Source organism: Mauremys mutica, chromosome 5, assembly GCF_020497125.1.
Source record: "Mauremys mutica isolate MM-2020 ecotype Southern chromosome 5, ASM2049712v1, whole genome shotgun sequence".
In the NCBI taxonomy this organism is placed as follows: domain Eukaryota; kingdom Metazoa; phylum Chordata; order Testudines; family Geoemydidae; genus Mauremys; species Mauremys mutica.
In genome coordinates this window covers 17827294-17846896 of record NC_059076.1, presented here as the reverse complement: position 1 = coordinate 17846896, position 19603 = coordinate 17827294, and the positions used below count along the sequence as shown (strand labels likewise).

The 19603-nt window shown below is 43.2% G+C and overlaps 1 protein-coding gene across 1 annotated transcript in view; it reads right to left on the bottom strand.

The window, feature by feature from the left end:
* The window catches only part of SDAD1 (SDA1 domain containing 1), a 33935-nt gene that overhangs the window by 13912 nt on the left and 420 nt on the right, over window positions 1-19603 (bottom strand). Inside the window, exons 2-13 of the mRNA XM_045019722.1 lie at window positions 18924-19028; window positions 18162-18260; window positions 17721-17831; window positions 15116-15187; window positions 14916-15016; window positions 11287-11344; window positions 7862-7936; window positions 6367-6468; window positions 5457-5526; window positions 3892-3995; window positions 1889-1946; window positions 524-582 (exon numbers count right to left, since the gene is read on the bottom strand). Coding sequence (XP_044875657.1) covers window positions 524-582; window positions 1889-1946; window positions 3892-3995; window positions 5457-5526; window positions 6367-6468; window positions 7862-7936; window positions 11287-11344; window positions 14916-15016; window positions 15116-15187; window positions 17721-17831; window positions 18162-18260; window positions 18924-19028 — 1014 coding nt within the window. The remainder of the gene's footprint in view (window positions 1-523; window positions 583-1888; window positions 1947-3891; window positions 3996-5456; window positions 5527-6366; window positions 6469-7861; window positions 7937-11286; window positions 11345-14915; window positions 15017-15115; window positions 15188-17720; window positions 17832-18161; window positions 18261-18923; window positions 19029-19603) is intronic.

The window sequence follows — 19603 nt, the reverse complement described above, 5'->3', positions numbered from 1 at the left end:
CTGGAAGGGTTGTTGAGGTCTCCCTGCTAAGAGTAATTGGGCTGTGGAAGCCAGAGTGTGACCAGCACACTTGTATGCATATTGGTGTCAGGGCAGTGAGCCACAACAGCATAGGATTTAAGATACCCGGAGTTGCAAGGCGGGTGCTGACTGAACCCCCTACTGGACTGAGTGAACCCCAAAGAGTCACGGGTATTCATTATTAATTTTTGTATGGAACATACACCATACAATAAGCAAGAGTGTTCCCATTTTGAAAGATCAGCGTGTGCTTTTCAACCCCACCTGACACCAAGAGGGTGTAATCTCAGAGGAACTGAGCAGACACCACTGAGAAATCACTCCTTGCATTACTTTTCCCCCTACGTAAACAATACCCAGCATCCAACACCACTTCCAACCTGAGATTGGGCAGGTATTTTGCCTCTCTCAGCATAGCTCTGTCAACACATTCAGCAGTTATATTTCCAATGTTCGCACACAGTCTACTTTTTAATATTAATGAGATTTGGAAGAGCCTGACCTCTGGCGGCACCAGCTGATGAGATGCTTGTGCAGCAAAAAGAAGGATCTTGGTCACTTCTGGAAGAGTAGAAAATAAATAGAGAAAGGTTCCACAGTCAATGGACAGCCATTTCAGTGGCTTATAAATATCTCCGTGCATCACAACTTCTAATTCTGGGTCCCATCCTGCGAGAAGCTCAGTACCCTGAACTTCCACAGAGAACATGAAATCATTTGGGGCCTCGCAGAACCAGATCCTCCAGATCACTCTGTCACAATAAAGCACTCAGATACCACAAACTTTATCCCAAGCCCTCAGCTGGCCACCTCTTTTGAAGCACCGCATATGGACGGTAGAGCACTTTGAAAAGTCTAATCTAGGGCACTGGTTCTCAACCAGGGGTACATGTACCCCAGGGGTAGGCAGAGATCTTCCAGGGGTGCATCAAGTCATCTAGATAGTTGCCTGGTTTTACAGCAGGCTCCATAAAAAACATTAGCAAAGTCAGTACAAACTAAAACTGCATACAGACAATGACTTGTTTGTTCTGCTCTATGTACCATAAACTGAAATGTAAGTACAAGATTTATATTCCAATTGATTTATTTTATAGTTATATGGTAAAAAGGAGTCCTGAAAGGGGTACAAGTAGTCTGGAAAGGTTGAGAGCCACTGCTCTAGACTGAAATAGTGCTGCAACGTTAACTATGGCGCGGCAAGAGAGACAAACTTTGCTAAACAATTACAGACAGCTTCTTGTAGCAGCCTGGTTTAACTCACACAGCTCAGGGGATCCATTCTAGTCTGTATTTAAAGAATTCTAGCTCCCACGTTCAGAAGTATGGAACACACTGTTCCTATATGCCAGGGGTAGGCAACCTATGGCACGGGTGCCGAAGGCGGCACGCGAGCTGATTTTCAGTGGCACTCACACTGCCTGGGTCCTGGCCACCGGTCCGGGGGGCTCTGCATTTTAATTTAATTTTAAATGAAGCTTCTTTAAACATTTTAAAAACCTTATTTACTTTACATACAATAGTTTAGTTATATATTATAGACTTATAGAAAGAGACCTTCTAAAAACGTTAAAATGTGTTACTGGCACATGACACCTTAAATCAGAGTGAATAAATGAAGACTCGGCACTCCGCTTCGGAAAGGTTGCCGACCCCTGCCGTATCCCATAACAACAACTGGGAGCAAAACTGTGTCTCTGTTCTTCACCCTCCTCCTTCCACGCCCTCCCTATCTGACAAGGCAAACCTGATTGTCCACTTTTAATCCTACATCACCACTGCTCGAGACCGACTGCACCCAGGGCAATATGGGAATGCAAAACACAAAGGCAGGGAGAGGATACAGGTTTTGTAGATGGTTGCTTACCTCTCTGATGGGGCTGCATGAACCGCTGCACAAAGGGATAGAAGTTAAAGAGAAAGAGCTGTGGGGAGGAAAGTGGATACTGGATTAAAACCCTGCCAGCGTTTCCTCCTTTGTATCTGCCTGTCTACATGGAGGGCTGCGAAACCTTCATAATAATTTTGTACAGACAATGGTACAAACAGACTGCACTGGTGTTACTGGGCAACATGCTTGTAACAGAGAGTGGACTCTGATTTGTTTGCCTGCCTTGGACCGGGGGGGGGGAGGGAATATTGTGATGAGATGTTCAATATTTTCTTTAATAAAGTAAATACTGATCCCAATCCAAATCCTATTAAAGTCAATGGAAGGAAGGGGTCCCATTGGCTTTGAATTGGGGCTGTCGTGCAAGTGTCCCATGTTAGATCTGCCGCTTTCTTGACCCCTAGATAAACATCCCTCAGGCCAAAGCTGGAGGGACCCGCTGTAAGCACAAGCAGGTAACTGAGGAGCAAGTGGGCATAGAGGCTAGTCTTCAAGAAGACTGTCAAAGGGGCAGCCGTCATGGGTGTGGCCTTCATCACATGGCCATGTGCCCGCTAGGCAATGGACCCGAACTCACTGCACTTCAATATTGAACATCTAAGGTTTCATATAGCGTCTGTTGAATTCCAATTTTCAAGCCACTCAATTTTTCTTCTGTCCCAGTCTGGAATGAAGAGACAGTCCTGCCAGAGCCTGTCGGCACAGGCCCAGGCTGGGCAGGTTTCCCTCACATACTCAGTACCACCTGAGTTTGTCAACCCTCAGGACAGGCTGCAAGGCCCATCCTTTCTCCTAGGCCCACAGGGAGCTGGGAGGAAGGAAAAGTTGGAGAACTGTAGAAATTCTGTTTGTGAGGATTAATACAATTCAGTTACACTCAAGTTGCTGTTAGGTGGGGAACTGCCAGAGTCCACTTATGATTGACAGTACTGTGGGGATGTGTAAGGGTTCAATAAAGACCTGGGAAACCGCTGGTGTGCTGGCATGGTATTAAGGAGTAGAAGCACAGGCAGGCACTGTTTCTGCGCTGGATAGATGAAGTGCCATCCCTCTCCCGTCTGCTTGTTAAGGATTGATAAGCGTTGCAGCTGCATAAGGAACGTGGCTGTCTAAAGGATACCCTTTGTGTAAAGTAATCTCCCCCCTCTTCCTTTCCCAGCTACATAAACGAGCTCGGGGTCATGGACCCTTCCTCCCTTCCCGGTGAACTGCTGATTAAGGAAACTTGTGGCTGCAATTACTGCAAAGAAATGCATCTTCAAGGTAAAAATGTCTTAGAATATGCTTAATGGTGTAGACAGTAAACAGGGCGGGGATAATTATATTCAGTAAATACTAAATCGGGTTTCGGGGGTGTTGTAGTAAACGTGGGTATTTACATATTAACTTAGATAACAGAGCGTGATGTGATTAACTCAGGGCTTACTCGACAATTGGGTCGAGGGGAACAAGTACCACAATGAAGAAGCCTGTTTACTCAATCTGCCTCTGGGTCCTCCTGCTCAATCTCTAACAAGTACTTTGAAGAGACTGCCAAAAGCATTCAGATCCTAGGATGGACACTCCTTTATGTAGTTATCATAAACCTCAGTGACTCCTGACCCATAAGTGCTGGAATCTGGGATGCTGGCAGTGCAGCAGCACCCCCTGGCTTGAAGTGGTTTCCATCATATGCAGGGTTTACAGTTTGGTTCATCCCCCCTATACAAATTGTTCTAGCACCCCTGGCCTGGCCTGCAAAGTTCTTACTGTTATGCAGCTGGCCCTCTCAGGGCAGCTACTAGTGCCAGACATAAGTCTATTAGGAAATAAAATGAAGCCAAACTCATCTTCACTTACAACGACAAAGTCTCCTGTGGCGAAAGGCCAGAGCATTAACCCACTGTACCATCTTGATCACATTCAGACCCATTACTGACGGACAAGCCTACTTCGGCCATGAGAGCTCAAAAACCCAGTGCAGTTAACGTGACGTGTACCTCGTGTATTCCAACTAGTCTAGAGATAAGGTCCATGAGCATCATCTTCACTTCAAACCGTTCCTTGGAGGTCTCCAGCTGCTTTAGGAGTTTCTCTGCAAAATCTGGAAGCAACAGGGAGTGTCAGCAAGAAGTAATAGCACTGAGGGGGTCGAGGATGTCAGAGCAGGATGTGTGTCAGCTTGACATCCCAAGAGACTTCGGAGAATAAAGCTGCCACAGATCATTAGATAATCAGCTATTAAGGCTCAGATAGCCTCACCCTGATGATACACAAGGTGAATTGGTTACTGCACTAGATCAGCAAGAAAAAAAAAACGTGAATAAAGAAAAAAATTGCTCATAAAATTGAGAACAGGCTAAACAAGCAAAAGGAAAATCCATGGGCTTGTCACGGGGTGGCTTGCTCCTTTAAGGGCCAAGAGGCCTGGGGCTAGCCAGCCCTGTTCAATCAGCCCTGCTCGTGCCATACTTAGCTGCTTCCCTGCCTCCGGGGGCTGGACTCACTGGGATCAGGTGACAGCCTGAAACACCTGGGCCTCAAAGGGTGGAGAAAACCCAATTTGCAGGAGGAACCACAGGGAGCAAAGCTGGGCTCCTGTGTAAGGCCCTGAAGTTGGGTCTAGAAGAACTCCAGAGAAGCAACCTGGGTACAACCAAGGAGGCCCTGTATCATCCTGTGGGTGGGCTATTTAAACAGGAACAGGAAGCTGAGCAAGGCAGACAGGACTAGAAGCCATGCAGACGGCGCTGGATGGAGCCTCTCTCAGTCCAGGACACCAGCCTGGCCAGTCTCAGAGACTTTGCTCTGCAGACTAAGTTCGGGAGCTCTGAACCAGAGTCTTGAGATCCATTAAAATCAACTTACTGATGCCCAACTGTGGAATTCAAGCAGGGTACACCAGGCTGCCAGGGGGCGCACAGGGATGGCACATGCCTTTTACATGGCTCCACAGCTTTAGGGGTCAATATTTAATGCCAGTTAATATGCACTAAAAAGGAGGCTGAGTTGAGGCCTATCTGAAAAAAGATCAAGTTCATGATGTCTAGAGGGAAAAAGTAATATTAGACAAAACAGACTAGAAATAAGGGGAAAAATTTTAAATGACTAAGTGATGAATGGTAGTTAGTCATTAAAACTTTCTAGCGTTTCCCTAGGTTTCTCCAGGAAGTCTTTAAAGCAAGGCTGGGTATCTATTTTTAAAGAGAAGCTTAGCTCGGACAGCAGTTACAGCCCAAAAGTTACTGGGTGAAGCTCCATGGCCAGCGTTATGCAGGAAGTCAAGACTAGATGAGCATAACAGTGATCCATCTAGCCTTAAAATCTCTGACCATTCCTCCTAACTTGCAAGGTGCTGTGAGATTTAATCAACATTTGTGAAGCGCTTTGAGATCCGGTGACCCAGTGTGGTATCTAAACATTCCATACCATTCCCACATTCAAACAGTGGAGCATAGGTGTCTCTCCCATTACAGTTTTGCCTGAAAAATCAGTATCTCAGCTCAAACATGGATTAGAATTTCCAAGGCGCATGTATATTAATTGGCTTGGACACCATGCTTACCTTGGGGATCATGGATCAAATGAATAGCGGAGAAGTTAAACACCTCTGGCTTTTTCTTCTTCTTGTGTTTCTGTAGGACAGCAAGAGACAAGGAGACACTTTTTCCTTTCCATGGTAGAGTTGTTCTAAGCAAATTTCAGACATCAGTTCTGGAAAGCTCCCATTTCACATTACCAGCTTTAAGAGGCATGTTTTGATTTTAAATAGTAAAGTTCATCAGCACTTTCAACATTTCCTGCGTTACGTGTGGTTTTCAGCCACACGACTCCAGGCAAAGTCAATGCAAACTGCGTAACAAAAGCTCCACTCAAACTCTTGAAACATACCTCTAGCTATATAGATACTAGTTCCCAACCAGGCACTGGGCATGGGAAACAGTTCAGAAAACACGCCACAATCCTGCCCTGACTTACAGTGTACCCCACGCAAAGGGATTGAATGAGATGCAAGTCACGGCAGAACCTGGTCCACAATCTACCCTAGCAAAGTCTCTTTTCAACACGTGTTCTTCCACGTGAACATGTGTACGTCAAGCTGGCTGCTGCCAGAGCAGCAAAGGGAGCTTTGCTTAGAAGACATGACAAAGGGTAGTTGGCTAAAAAGGGACAGATGAGAGCACAAAAATCCTGGTCTTGAAGGGTCCCAGTGTATGAACCGATGAAGGAGAGAACCTGACGTAGATGACTGCGGTCTCAAAAAGGGAAATGAGAACAGCACGTCGTCTTTAGAAGTTTGATTAAATTGAGCACTGCATTGTTAGGGCTGACTGCTTTTAAAATCCTATTTAGCTTTACAAGTATTCAATTTACTCTTGTTTCCCTTTCTACTAAGCCACCACTGGTAACTTTACACTTGGGTTCTGCTGGTAGTTCCATGGTGATTCCAAAATGTCCAACCGGGCTTCCCTTACCTTCAGAACCTTCATGGCTTTCTCCAGCTTCTTCTTGTGCTTGGTGGTTTTCTTTCCTGTTGCATATCTCACCATGAGGTCTCTGGCCGTGGGCCCTTCATCCTTCGGAAAGGAACATCAGACAGAGCATGAGAATGAGACTTCAAATAGGATATTGCAGCTGGTTGACAGCAACAGTTGTCAGGGTCACACACCAGGTTTTCAAAAATAGGAAACCAATTCATTCTACCTCCAAGTGTTTGCCGTGTAACCAGCCTGACATTCATTTCAATACTTAAAACATTGACTTCATAAAAGAGAACACACACACACACCAAGGTTTATGCCCAGGTAACAGCACGTTAATAAAGCAATACAATAGATATGGGACTAGTCATTAGGCAACAGTAACATACTATTCAACAATACCCAATGCATGAGTAACGCTTTAAAAGGATCTTGATACAGATCAGATAAAGTAGCTGGGGGTAGAGGGATGGTTAGGGTAACATACTTCAGTGAATTTGTTCAAAAGCATCTATGTACTTGTCTGACCCCCATCACTAACCTCTGTGCACTCCCCACATATCAGTAAATTTATTCTCACAACACCATCAGAGATAAAGTGCTATTTTCCCCATTTTACAGATGAAGAACTGAGCCAGACAGAGATTAAGTGACTTGCCCAAGGTCACATGCAAAGTCTGTAACAGAGCTTTAATTAAAAAAAACAAAAAAAAACAAAAAAAGCCACAATCCTGGTCTCCCAAATCCCAGTCCAGTTCCTCAATCACAAGTCTACATGAAGCCTCTGGTAATTCTTTACCTTCTAAACCAGGGGTAGGCAAAATTTTGGCCTGAGGGCCACATTGGGGAGGCACAATTTTGGAAACCCAAACAGCCAGGCGTGGCCCAGCCCCTGCCCCCTTACAGTGTAAGCTCTTCAGGGCACGGGCCACACCTGCTTTGTATCATCAATGTGCAGTGCCCAGCATACTGAGGGCTCTGCTAGAACCAAATACATTCTCACAGTCTGTAAGGGGGAAAAAAAACAAACCTATTTTTCCTACTAGCTCATTCTTATAATGCGGGTTCTGACTTCCCATGCTGCCAGCTACGCGACCATCAGCCCACGCACTACAAATGGGCCAGTGACTAAGTGGCCCTTAATGATTTTGAAAACAAACAGGACCGTTTTCCTGATCTTCCCCTCAACATACAGGCCTATTTCCCATTAACAATAACAGCACATGTCCTGAGGAGACCGAATCCCTCAAACTGAGGGGCAAACTAACAAACAATCCCATCTATTCTTTCTGGCTGGCATGGAAGAAAGCCCACAGGTGCGTCGGGGAGACATAAACAAATGGGTGTAGGTGGCTGACATCCCGGATGGAGGAGAGAGGACAATGCAAGAAGAGACTAGGGCAGAAAAATAAGATACATAATACCTACTGCGGATACATTTTGCAGAGTTTGAGAAAGTGACAGCAAGAGAATTGGCCTCCGGACTAACCTCAGATTCTGAATCACTCTCTCTTTTCTCATCTTCGTCTTTCCCAAGGAAGAATTTCAAACCAGCAACAAGTATCTGAAAAACATGGACATTTGGGGGGGAGCGGGGAAGGAAGGGAAGAATTAGTTTACAAGAGGCAAAGGGCCCCATGTTAGGTCACCAGTTGCTTATAACAGGAGATATGAAATGGAGTAAAACAGACAGGCTGACTGAAAACACTAGACGTGCAAAAAAACCACTCTCAGTCTTTGTTGCCTGTCTTGCAACAGTGAAGCAACTGCTCGAAGGGTAGCAGGACTTTCACAATGTTCCCACGTGAACCTGCACTATTGCACGAGGGCTGCTTTACTAGCACAGGTATATCAGCAAAGCACCCCAGTGTGGACGGATCTTATTACTGGCTACACTGCTCAGCAGTATAGTTTATTCTACCAGCCCTAAATAAGACAAGCTGTGCCAGCACAATGGCACCAAAGCCAGGGGCTGTGGCCAGCAGAGTTATGTCAGCCAAGGACGTGAAAAGGTGTGATCCTCGACTGACATGACTGTAGTATAGACACAACCTATTGTGCAACGTCTGGTTTCTTTAGTTGCTAGTACAATTTTGGCTTTATTGCTCTGAGCAATAAGGCCATTCATGGTAACTTTGGCAGCAGCTTGAGATCCTATGCTCAGTTTCACAAGCCTATGGTGGTTTTAAGAAATAGAGTACGGGCCTTTATCATATAACAAACCAACCCAACGCATCCTAGGCATTTCTAAAACCACCACCATTGCAGCATCCAGATACAGGCAGCTGGGATACTAGTTATTTTCAGTGTTGGAGCTGAGAAAGCACAATAGTGCCGATCAACATGAGGCAATGCTCCTGAAAGTCACTTTTGGCTAGCACTGCCAGCATGAGGAGGTATGGAATCTCACACTGTGGGATTAGAATGTGAGATACTGAGCTGATTATGCTGGGAGTTGTGTGTGAAGGACTGGCCTTGGGCTTGTTCTCATTGGCCAGCTAATTGTAAATAGGATACAGGTGTGTAGGATAATTACCCTATGGGTTACAGCTGCAGCTGTGTTGATTTGATTAATCAATTAGCCACCATCTTGTATATAAGAGCATGCTGGGAAATGAATAAAGAAGCATATGCATACACACACACGCTGTCTCTCTCTCTCTCTCTGCTTGGGCTCTGTTCCTGCTCGAGTGCGATGCAACAAATGGCGGAGAAGCTGCGGGCATTGATGCCGATGGCCTGAGAAAAAGGAGACGTGCCTGAGCTCAGTGTTGCGTGGCTAGGAGCCACAAGAAAGCCCAATAAGAAAGGAGGCGCACCTGAGCTCAGAGTCGAAGCAGCGGCCGCAGGGCGTCCGAAAAGAGGCGCACCTGAGTTCAGTGTTGCGTGGCTAGGAGCCGCAGGAAGTCCCAAAAAGAAAGGAGGCACACCTGAACTCAGTGGTGAGCGGCAAGCTGCAGGGCGTCTGAAAAGGGAGCCCAGGGAAGAGCGGCTATAAGTCGCAGAGAAGAAGGGCGGCTATAAGTCGCAGAGATAAGCGGCGGCTATAAGTCGCGGAGAAGAAGGGCGGCTATAAGTCGCGAAAGAAGGGCAGAGCAGTTAAAAGGGAGGCTGAGCCCAGGGAAGAGTGGCTATAAGTCGCAGAAAGGGCAGAGCAGTTGCCATGGAAACCGCTGTGGAAGCGGAAGATATGCATCGCGGAGCGGGGCAGGCTGCAGGAGGGAGATCAGGTCTTACCAGTTAATGATGTTGATTTCCAGGACATTGAGTACAGTAAGTGTTGAGATCCTTAAGACTGCCCGGGAGATCATCATGTGGGATTGTTACTTCCCCTACAATTACCAGAGTCCTCTAGACTCCATGCTGTGAAACAAGGAGGAGCTTGGAACTTTGAAATCAAGCTGGAGGCGGGGGTGGAGAAGATCAAGGTCTCTCAGGCAGCTGCAGAACTTTAGTAGGAGTTCTCTCCAAGCATGAACAGCTGCCTTTCCTTCTAAAGAAAACACTATCTCTGTGCCATTGAGTGCATGTTAAAATATATAAGAACTCAGTTTTAATAAGAGAACAGTGTTGCTAAATGGAAAGGTTTTTTGTTTTGTTTTTAAATTTTTAAGACTTGGGAGTTAACTCAGACTGCTTTGCAGCTGCCTTTAAATCAGTATGTGATGTTTTTTATAGAAATTGCCTCACAGATTTTATTCTTATGACACATTCACTACAGAATGTCCAACTTGTTTACTGTCTTTATTTGTGCTTCTCAAGATGCTGTTTTGAAAATTGTGTTAGAGAAGCTATATTGGAGAGTTAAAGCTATAACTGCTTTTTAGTTTTTACAATTCTATCACTTGCTCAAGAAATTTTGTGTTTAGTGTACCATGCAATTATTATTATTAAGAGTTATGTTTTGTGTTTTTTGTTTTGTCTTGTGATGTCTTCTGGCCAGAATTGTTGTTGTTGTTGTTGTTAAGTGATGTGTTTTTAACAGAGAAGGGGGAATACCCCCCCCCCCCATCCTCAGTGTCAGTTTGATCGCCTGACATCTGAGGAATGCTTTGGTAAAACAGAGAGGGGGGAATCCTGTAAAATTCACATCACTTGTTTGTTGTATTTTGTCTTTGTTTGGTGTTTTTGCGGTTATATGTTAATGATTGCATGGTTATATAGGTTTTAATTTTTGGCTTGTGAACAGATTATTTAGTGGTCATGTATTGTGATTTTATTTGAAGGCTCTGAGGCAGATCCTCAGCTGGTGTTGTTTTACACCAGCTGAGGACCTGCACTTATCTGTTTTAAACATTATTGTTCTTTAGTTTTTCACCATAATATTTATTATGATAATTTAAACTTCTTGGACAAGATTAAGATAGATTGTGGTGTTATGTTGTTATAAGTTGGAAATGTTTTGTGAATGTTTTTTATCCTCTTTTCCTTTCCCTCTTCTTTATTTTGAATAGAGGGGGGAGATGTGGGATTAGAATGTGAGATACTGAGCTGATTATGCTGGGAGTTGTGTGTGAAGGACTGGCCTTGGGCTTGTTCTCATTGGCCAGCTAATTGTAAATAGGATACAGGTGTGTAGGATAATTACCCTATGGGTTACAGCTGCAGCTGTGTTGATTTGATTAATCAATTAGCCACCATCTTGTATATAAGAGCATGCTGGGAAATGAATAAAGAAGCATATGCATACACACACACACGCTGTCTCTCTCTCTCTCTCTGCTTGGGCTCTGTTCCTGCTCGAGTGCGATGCAACATCACACCAGCCAGCAACAGCTGGGCTACTAACGTCCATTCCCAGGGTGTTCATAACTCTGAGGTTCTTCGGTATAGAAAGGAAGTTGCGTACGTACACACACACACAAAACAGCGGAAGCAAAATATACTGGCATTTCAGATAGGTTTCCACCTCACCTTTGTGACTTTGGAAAAGCAGGCTGTTGTGATAACGTTTACTGTTTTGGCATCATTCCTGGAATAAGCAAAACATTAATATACCTTCACCAAGAAGTTTGCTGATTTTGAAAAACAAGACATCATGGTAGATTTAATGCAAAGTAGAGTCACTGGAAACAAACCCCACAGTACTAGCTGCTTTCATCATACCATCAGTGATTTCAAACGCAAATCAAGAGATGATGTTTCTACATGCCATTTGTTGTCATTTTTCCTACACAAAAATTATCAGGTCTAGATAGATAAAGCATATATGCTTCTGGGTAAGTTCACACTTGAGAAGAACACACCATTTCACTTTGACAACAAAGATGAACCAATAAAAGCAATGGCAGGCCCCACAGTAAAAGATACTTCAAGTGATAAGAAATTGCCTGTTAAAATAAATGCAGAGAGATTTGGCTTTCATTACAAAAGCTACAAGAAAGGTTTGAAACAATCTCTAGGAGAGGTTTATAAATATTGTAGACCCTGAACTGAATTTGAGCTGAGTCTCAAATACCTATAAAGCTATTTAGCAATACTGCAGAAGCCCTGTCCTTAAAAGGGGAAGGTATGATATAGGTAATCTCATCATACCATTCCCTCTAATGGCACATGGCCCATCTGCAACTGCTGGTAGGAAATATCCCCAATTGCTGGAGATGGGGCACTCCATGGCCCTCTCTGAGTTACTACAGAGGATTCTTTCCCAGGTATCTGGCTGATGGGTCTTGCCCACATGCTCAGGGTCGAACTGATCACCATGTCAGGCATCAGGAAGGAATTTCCCCCCGGGTCAGATTGGCAGAGACCCTGGATGTTTTTCACCTTCCTCTGCAGCTTGGGGCCTGGGTCACATGCTGGGCTGAACTGGAGTAAATGGTGCATTCTCTATAACTTGAAGTCTTAAATCATGATTTGAAGACTTTGGCAATTCAGCCAGAGGTCATGGGCCTATTACAGGGGTGAGGTTCTGTGGCCATGTCAGACTAGATGATCATGATGGCCCATTCTGGCCTTAAAGCCCATGAGTCTATGAGGAAGATGGTCACCTATATATTCTAAGTGTTCCCAGTGTTTACTCTGTTGCAATATTTCGTTCCCCTCCATTGTACCAGAGGCATCATTACGCTGCCGTTCTAGAGCTGGCATTGCGGCAGTGCTGCCCAGCGGATTCACGGCATATCCCAGATCAACATGTGAACAAAGCTCCTGAAGCCCAAACATGCTCTGCCAACTCGCCTAACACCCCAGCTATTCTCTCTCCTTTCTATAAAAGGCAGAACTGCTGCACAGTTGTGCTGAACTGCTGAAGTCCCTAGGAACTCTGCCTGGAATAAAGACCAAAGGGCCGTGCAAACCACCCCTGCAGAACATTGGGGAGACCCCAGTGAGGCAGAAAATGCTTAAAAGGAGCAGTATTTCTTATCTGTACTTTCATTTCCATGGAAGTTAAAAGGGGGGTACAAGTTAGGTGACAACTCCCCCCCCCGCCCCCACAACGACACACACTTAGGGATAATTAGAACCTAAAACAATAGGCAAATGAAGAGCCATTCTTGCTACTCCTCACGGTGAAACATCTGCTGAGAGCAGCAGCACCAGAACTAAGGCAGCAGTGGAATCAATAAACATCTGTGCACCTCCATTAATACTCAAAGTTATGTTCTTCTAATACATGGCCATCTTGGCACTTACCCAGCCCCCTGCTTATTCAAAACAGCGCTTGCTTTTACTCCGGAAAACCAACTCACTCCTCAAAACATGAATGCACCAAGCAGGTAGCATCAACGTACAGCCTTCTTGTCTAATACTAGCCATGCAAATCCTATTGCTTCTCTTGAAGTACCCCTACACTTGCACCAGCGTGCAGAAAACAGCCAGCGCCCACCTGGCTAGCACGGGTGTACATAGCAACGTCGCTGGGGAGGCACCACTTAGGCAAGTAGAGTACAAAATACCCTACACATCTCTTGACGTAACCATGGGGTGCCTCCCAGGTCTACACTGATATTTTTAGCAGTGCAGTGTCCCGCTATCTCCTCACTACCAGCGCCTTTCCTCACTGCATGGAGCTACATGCACTATACACACTGCTGCAAGTGTACACAAGGGCTTGGACATCAGCCACAGTTGGACTTCATGACTTACAGCAGAATTATATTCAAGATTTAATGCATCAATAGAGAGGCTCAAGAAAGCATGTATATGTACAGGTTTTGCTTGATGGTTTGAAGTATACTTGTTTATTGTTCTTAAAAGGAAAACGTCTAAGATTCTTCCTGCGCACCTTCTTCTGCGAAGTGTCTCAGTCATTTCTGCCCTTCTAGATTGTGTTCTACAGAAACACAGTACAACCACACTACAAATCGATTGCCCCAGGGTGCACTGATTTAAAATCAAAGCCATTTTAATCACATATTTTAATCACGACTGAGATCAGCAAGCAGAAAACCTTGATTTAAATCATCAATTTTAAACTTGTTTTGCATTTGTACCTTTTAGTTATTTTCCAAAAGAAAAATTGATTCCTTTTGGTTGGAAACCATTAAAACATGCTGATTTGCAACAAAAATATAGCCTTTACACCACACCTAATGCTTCTTTTTTCTAACCAGGAAGATGCACTACACCTCTATACACATTTATTTAAGCAATTATATTGCTTAAATACATGTATTCAGATTCTAAATTTTTACATTTTCTGTCATGTTAGAAAGCAACAAATAACATTTCTTATTTATTAGATGATTGTTTTTTGCTTGTGATTAGTGTCAAGATCTATTTAGATGGAAATTCAAAATCAATTAAAATGCACAAAAACAGTGTTTTAAAATGTTTTTCGTTTGTTAACAATATCTTAAACATGCTGGATATAAAAGGAAAAAAGTTTATCAGAAAGCTCATCAAAACATGTTTTAAATGCAAAACATGTTTTGATGAGCTTTCTGATAAACTTTTTTCCTTTTATATCCAGCATGTTTAAGATATTGTTAACAAACGAAAAACAAACTGACTTATTAAACTAAAAAAGTATTATCTATACTTAGTGAACTGAATTGATTGTCACCATGTCTTTCAAGATTTTAGAACTAGCAGATCTCATCCTCTCCAACTTCATTTTTATTCATAGATTGGAAGAAGAAAACAAGCTTTTCTGCTTTTTCAACTCCCAATTTGTTTCTTAACTTTGAATAGTCATTAACCTGAACTAGCTGAATAAACTGAAATGAAGAAAATATTCTCCCAGTACCTGCAGTAGAGGCTACTGCTGTCAAAAGCTGGGTTAGCCCTTCAACAAACTCTGGTTCCAGGTGCTTAGCCAGTGACTTCCACCAGTGCAGTGGTCTGACTTTCTTTAAAATTAGGCAGCAAAGATGTACTTCTTAATATTATTTTTTGGTGTTTAATTTAAATGATTCTAATAGATTACCGTATGTTTAGGCCTTAACAAAGGTTGTCAATTTCCAATAGGTTTATTTTTAAAAATAAACATTCATTTAATTTAAATAAAAAAGTTTGTGTTTTTTTTTAAATCATCAATTTTTATCCATCTTGCGTTGCCCTGGAATAATCAAGAACCAGTTCTGTGCACTCAAACTCACCAAATATTCCTTCTATATAGTTCGATCATCACATCCAGAGATATCTTGGCTGCAGTAGGGTTGCTGTCTCTTAACATAGTATACATGAAGTTCTGCAGTGTCTTAAGAAGAAGAAATTGGGAAAATGATAAGGGAGTTTGAAAATGTTTTCATAATAAAAAGCATTCATTCAAAGTAAACCTGGAAGCCAGCATACTTACTGTATTCACTTTATTGTTCTTGTGTTTAGCATTTATATTCTTGATGTCTGTCACAATGTGAGTATATAAAGTCTGTAAACAAACAGTGACATGTATAGTAAAGTGAAGTATTTACACTTTGCAGCCTACAAAGTTCATTCCCTAAAGCCCATTCGTACTATCATGCAAGGAGAGCGCCAGTCACTATGGCAAAGACGTTTTTTCCAGAGCCACAGTTGGGAGAGGAAAAAAAAAAGTCATTAGCCCCAATCCTGAAAGAAGATTTATTCACGTGCTTAACTTCACACACTGAAGATGGTTCTACTGGCTTCAATAGGGCTACTCACGGCACACAGAGGGCTCGTCTACAAGGGGATGTTAGTGTGGAATAAAGTAGGGTGTGACTTTAAAGAACAATAGCTATGCTGCACTAATTCCTCGTGTGGACATTCCTATTCTGCACTGAGTGACTTTTTGCACTTTAGCTTAATCCACTTCCAAAGTGAAATAACCATTTGGTGAACAGTGAGTGGGTGGCAAGCTGGGTTATAAATTTACAGTGCACTAGCCTGCCACACACTATCACTGCAGACCCTGCTACCACACCCTACAAGTTCCGTAGTGCACTTTTATCTAGTCCGGTTTCAAAGCAGAACAGGTCAATGTGCACTAGAGAACTTTTCAGGTGTGGTAGCAAGGTCCACACGAACAGTCAGTGCACAGCACACTAATGCAATGTAGATTTACACCCTAGCTTGCTGCAAACTATTCCATCTAGACAAACCCTAAGTTAAACCGCAAAAGGAAAAGAAGAGCCTTCACATGGGGAGTTAATGTGGAATACCTATTCGACACGATTTCCTTATGTAGACAAGACCACAGTCTTTGCAGAATAGAGACCACAGAGAATTGAACGACATCAAATATAGCTGTAATTAAAAAAAAAATTCGTATTGCTGAAATTTCTTTTGCAAATTCAGCTAAGTTTTGACTGACTGTTGTAGTAAGTTTGATTCCGGTCAATTCCATTTTCAGGTAGTGATAAATCTTTCTGTAACAAAGAAGGCATTTAAATGTTTATGCCCAGCAGTGCTTTTCATTTACAAGTTTCTCTAAAGAACTCAGGAGTTCCTGTTTGGGTACTGTACCTACAACAGAAAAGTCCTCAGTGAATAGGACTGTCTATCCCTTTAGGAATAAACTCCTGAATTCTATTCCAGAAATTAGTATCATGTAGGGATGTAGAACAAATTCTAACTTATGCCTAGACAATTATCCTCAGTATCTCCAAGAGAGATCAGATATGCTGATTTTTAAATCAATGTAATTATGTTTATTCTTAGTACACCTATGACACACTGTAGCCCACGTTCACCACTTTTATACGGTTATGTTCTATTTTGTACAAAGTACTCCTTGTGAGGTCTCATTTGAAAACTCAATCTGCTGAATATTATGATCCTGGTGAAATGTGTGCAACAACACTGCATGTAAAATTACGATTGTTACTGAAACACGTTGTAGTTCTGGGTAACGTCCACAAACCAATTTCTCAGAGACAAAGACACCCTAGCATGCCAGCAAAGTGCTAAAGAGTTATTACCAGCTTAATCGGACATTCTCCAGAAGGCCGGGGGGTGGGAGATGGGGAGTTGCAAACAAGAAATTTACAATTCACGCGGAGGACAGTTTGGCGCCCACATATACAATGGAACTGCCTGTTCCTATGATCCAGCAAGGATTTTTCCAGCACAAAGGGCTACGGTGTAAGAAGGGAGGGAGGGAGAATGTCCCTAGCCACCTCGCTGCTCATGAGAGCAAAGACTCTACTCATTACCCCTTGTTGGAATGACGAACTATCTATGAACTTGTACTGTCCAGTGGGCTACTGAGCAGTATAAGACGCACACTTCCGGGGAGCAAGGCTGGAGCTGCGGGATATGAGGGTGCCTCTCTGTATGTAATTCATGGATGGCTGGGCACAGCAACCATGTATTCAGCTGGGAGTGACTCTGCATGCTGGTGGCTGAGAGTGATGAGCCTGGAGTGGCTGCTGTTCACCAGCAAGGCAGGGTAAAAGGCATCCCAGGCTGGAGTGCTAAGGGGACACAGCAGTCCAGCGGGTCAGATCGCACCCCAGGGAATGTCACAACACCATCATCGGAATGGTATTTCCACTAACTCTTAAATGCGTGGCACAGGAGCCCACACAAGGAGTTACAGCTGCTCAGGCCCCATGAAGTCAATGACACCAGAGAACTTCTAGGAACCAAGCCAATCAATGAACTGCCAACCCCCCTTTTGGGGGCTGGGTGACACACTATTTTATCTCACATTTCAGGTTTCTAAAGCTGGCCCTTTCACACTCATTGTATTTATCCCTGAGTGTCCATCTCCATAATATTTGGTCACAGGCACATCAAGCTGCTAAAAGCCCAAATACCCTAAAATCTTCGCTAGTGGAACCAACAGAACTACAATAAGGTTATATATTCAGCTACTGGGAAGAGCAAACAGGCTGTCTGGTGCTGCTGAATTACTTGTGCTTCCTTCTCATAAGAGAGGGAAAAAACACTGACAAGAGGCTCACCAAGGACATAAAACCAATTCTTATTTTGCAGCTTACTTTTCGTAGAAGTTTATCATGGCAGCGCAAGAGTTCAAAGAAGAGTTCCAGCAAACTTGTAGGGTTTATTAGATTCTTGTTTCTTAATAAGATCAGAGCTTTGCAAAATGTCTGCAACAAAGAAGCAGTGACCAGAATCACAATTTGAAAATGACTAAGACGACAGCATTTATTATTCATCAACACACACACACACACACACACACACACAAAGTCAGGCCCAAATCCTGCATAGACTGTTACACATGCTTAATTTTACACACAACAAGTAGTTCCAGCAAAGTCAACAAGACTGTTCACAGTGCATTAGGCATGTGTATTAGTCTTTGAAGGATCTGGGCAAAGATGTGGTACTGGAGCCCAGAGTTGCTAACTGTGTGGTGGTCCTCAAAACCAGAGTACCTTATCGATATATATCAGTGCTTTAAAAGTCAGACTTACCATTCGAAGATCTGCATCCAAAACACTGTGGTTGTAAGAAAGCAGTTCTTTCAACTGCTGCGGAAAATCAACTAGATGTTCTGGATAGCAGTGCCCAACCTGTTTAAAAAAATAATCTTTATTGAAATCCCTATAATAAACTCTAACAATGTAACAATGGTATATTTGCCTGAGAGTATCTGATTCTGTAAAAAAACTACCCCTTATCATTTAATGTATATTTGGTTGATTAACTTTTTCAAATGTTGTTGATGTGTAATATATCTTTGAATGCTGAAGTTTCTATCATTAACTACCTACATAAAAGCTCACTTCTTTATTAAAGGATTAAGAGTGCTGTAGAATCTGTATGTTCAATGCATTTAAAGGTGATCTGCAACACCCATTCCAAAAATAAGATAATTATGAGTAAGAAGTTCCATTTGGCATCACTATGATGTTCCAGAATCATTCTGAAACAACACACCTATTAAAAAATTTTGCTGATGCAATGTAGGTCTGTCAAATAGGACTCAACTGGGTTATTGTTTGTTTTTTAAATGTTTTATTTTTACCATTTTACTGTAATTCACAGAAAGCAACACCGGAGAACAGAAATTAAAAAAAATATATTACTATCTTCTTGTCAGTTATTTATCACCTGCTCCTGGCTATATTGGCCATCTGTATATAGCTTACAATTATTTCATTGGGGGGAAAGGTTTTGCAGGTCACCTTTAATAGTTCTTTGTGTTGTTTTTCCCTAGAATTACAGAATTTTACCTGTGCCAAGAAGATCACCAATTCAGCCAGCTCCTTACTGGGCTTATCGGGCTGGAGTTTGAAAATCTCCACATTGGACTGGTAGTGACGATACTGCTGGAGAAACTGAAACACAAATATGGCATAGCTATTCCCCTACAGGAAGACGAATAAACCACACCAGCATAAGGCACCTTTATACGGGTATAACTATATTGGTAAAAATATCACCCCTAACTAAAACAGTTAAATTGCTGTCAAAAAGGGTGTCTAGCCAGGGCTAAGGCCCTGGTTCAGCTTGATACTTTAGCACATGCCTAATTTGAAGCATGTAAAGTCACATTGAATTCAAGGTGTCCAGGCCCATGTGAGAAAGAGAATGAGGCGGCGTGTTGCCTTATACGCCACCATCTCTGGTAAAGGCAGCTGTATCTGAACAGGGGGAAAGGTGCGGTTTTACATCAGAACACCTAGCGCCGACAAGGCACCTCCATGTAGCCAGCCGAGCTGAGAAGCGCAGTGCCTCGTCGCCACTAGGATTTCACTCCCATCCTCGTCCAACTCGTTACGGCCAGGTAAACACGCCCTTTGTGAGCAAGGCCATACAGCCCGTTGGGGGCAGTGGGGCTGCGCTGTGGGCGGGACACTGACTGGGGGTCACTCTGGTTACCGTCCCCGGACCCGACGAGGAGCTCTGTGAC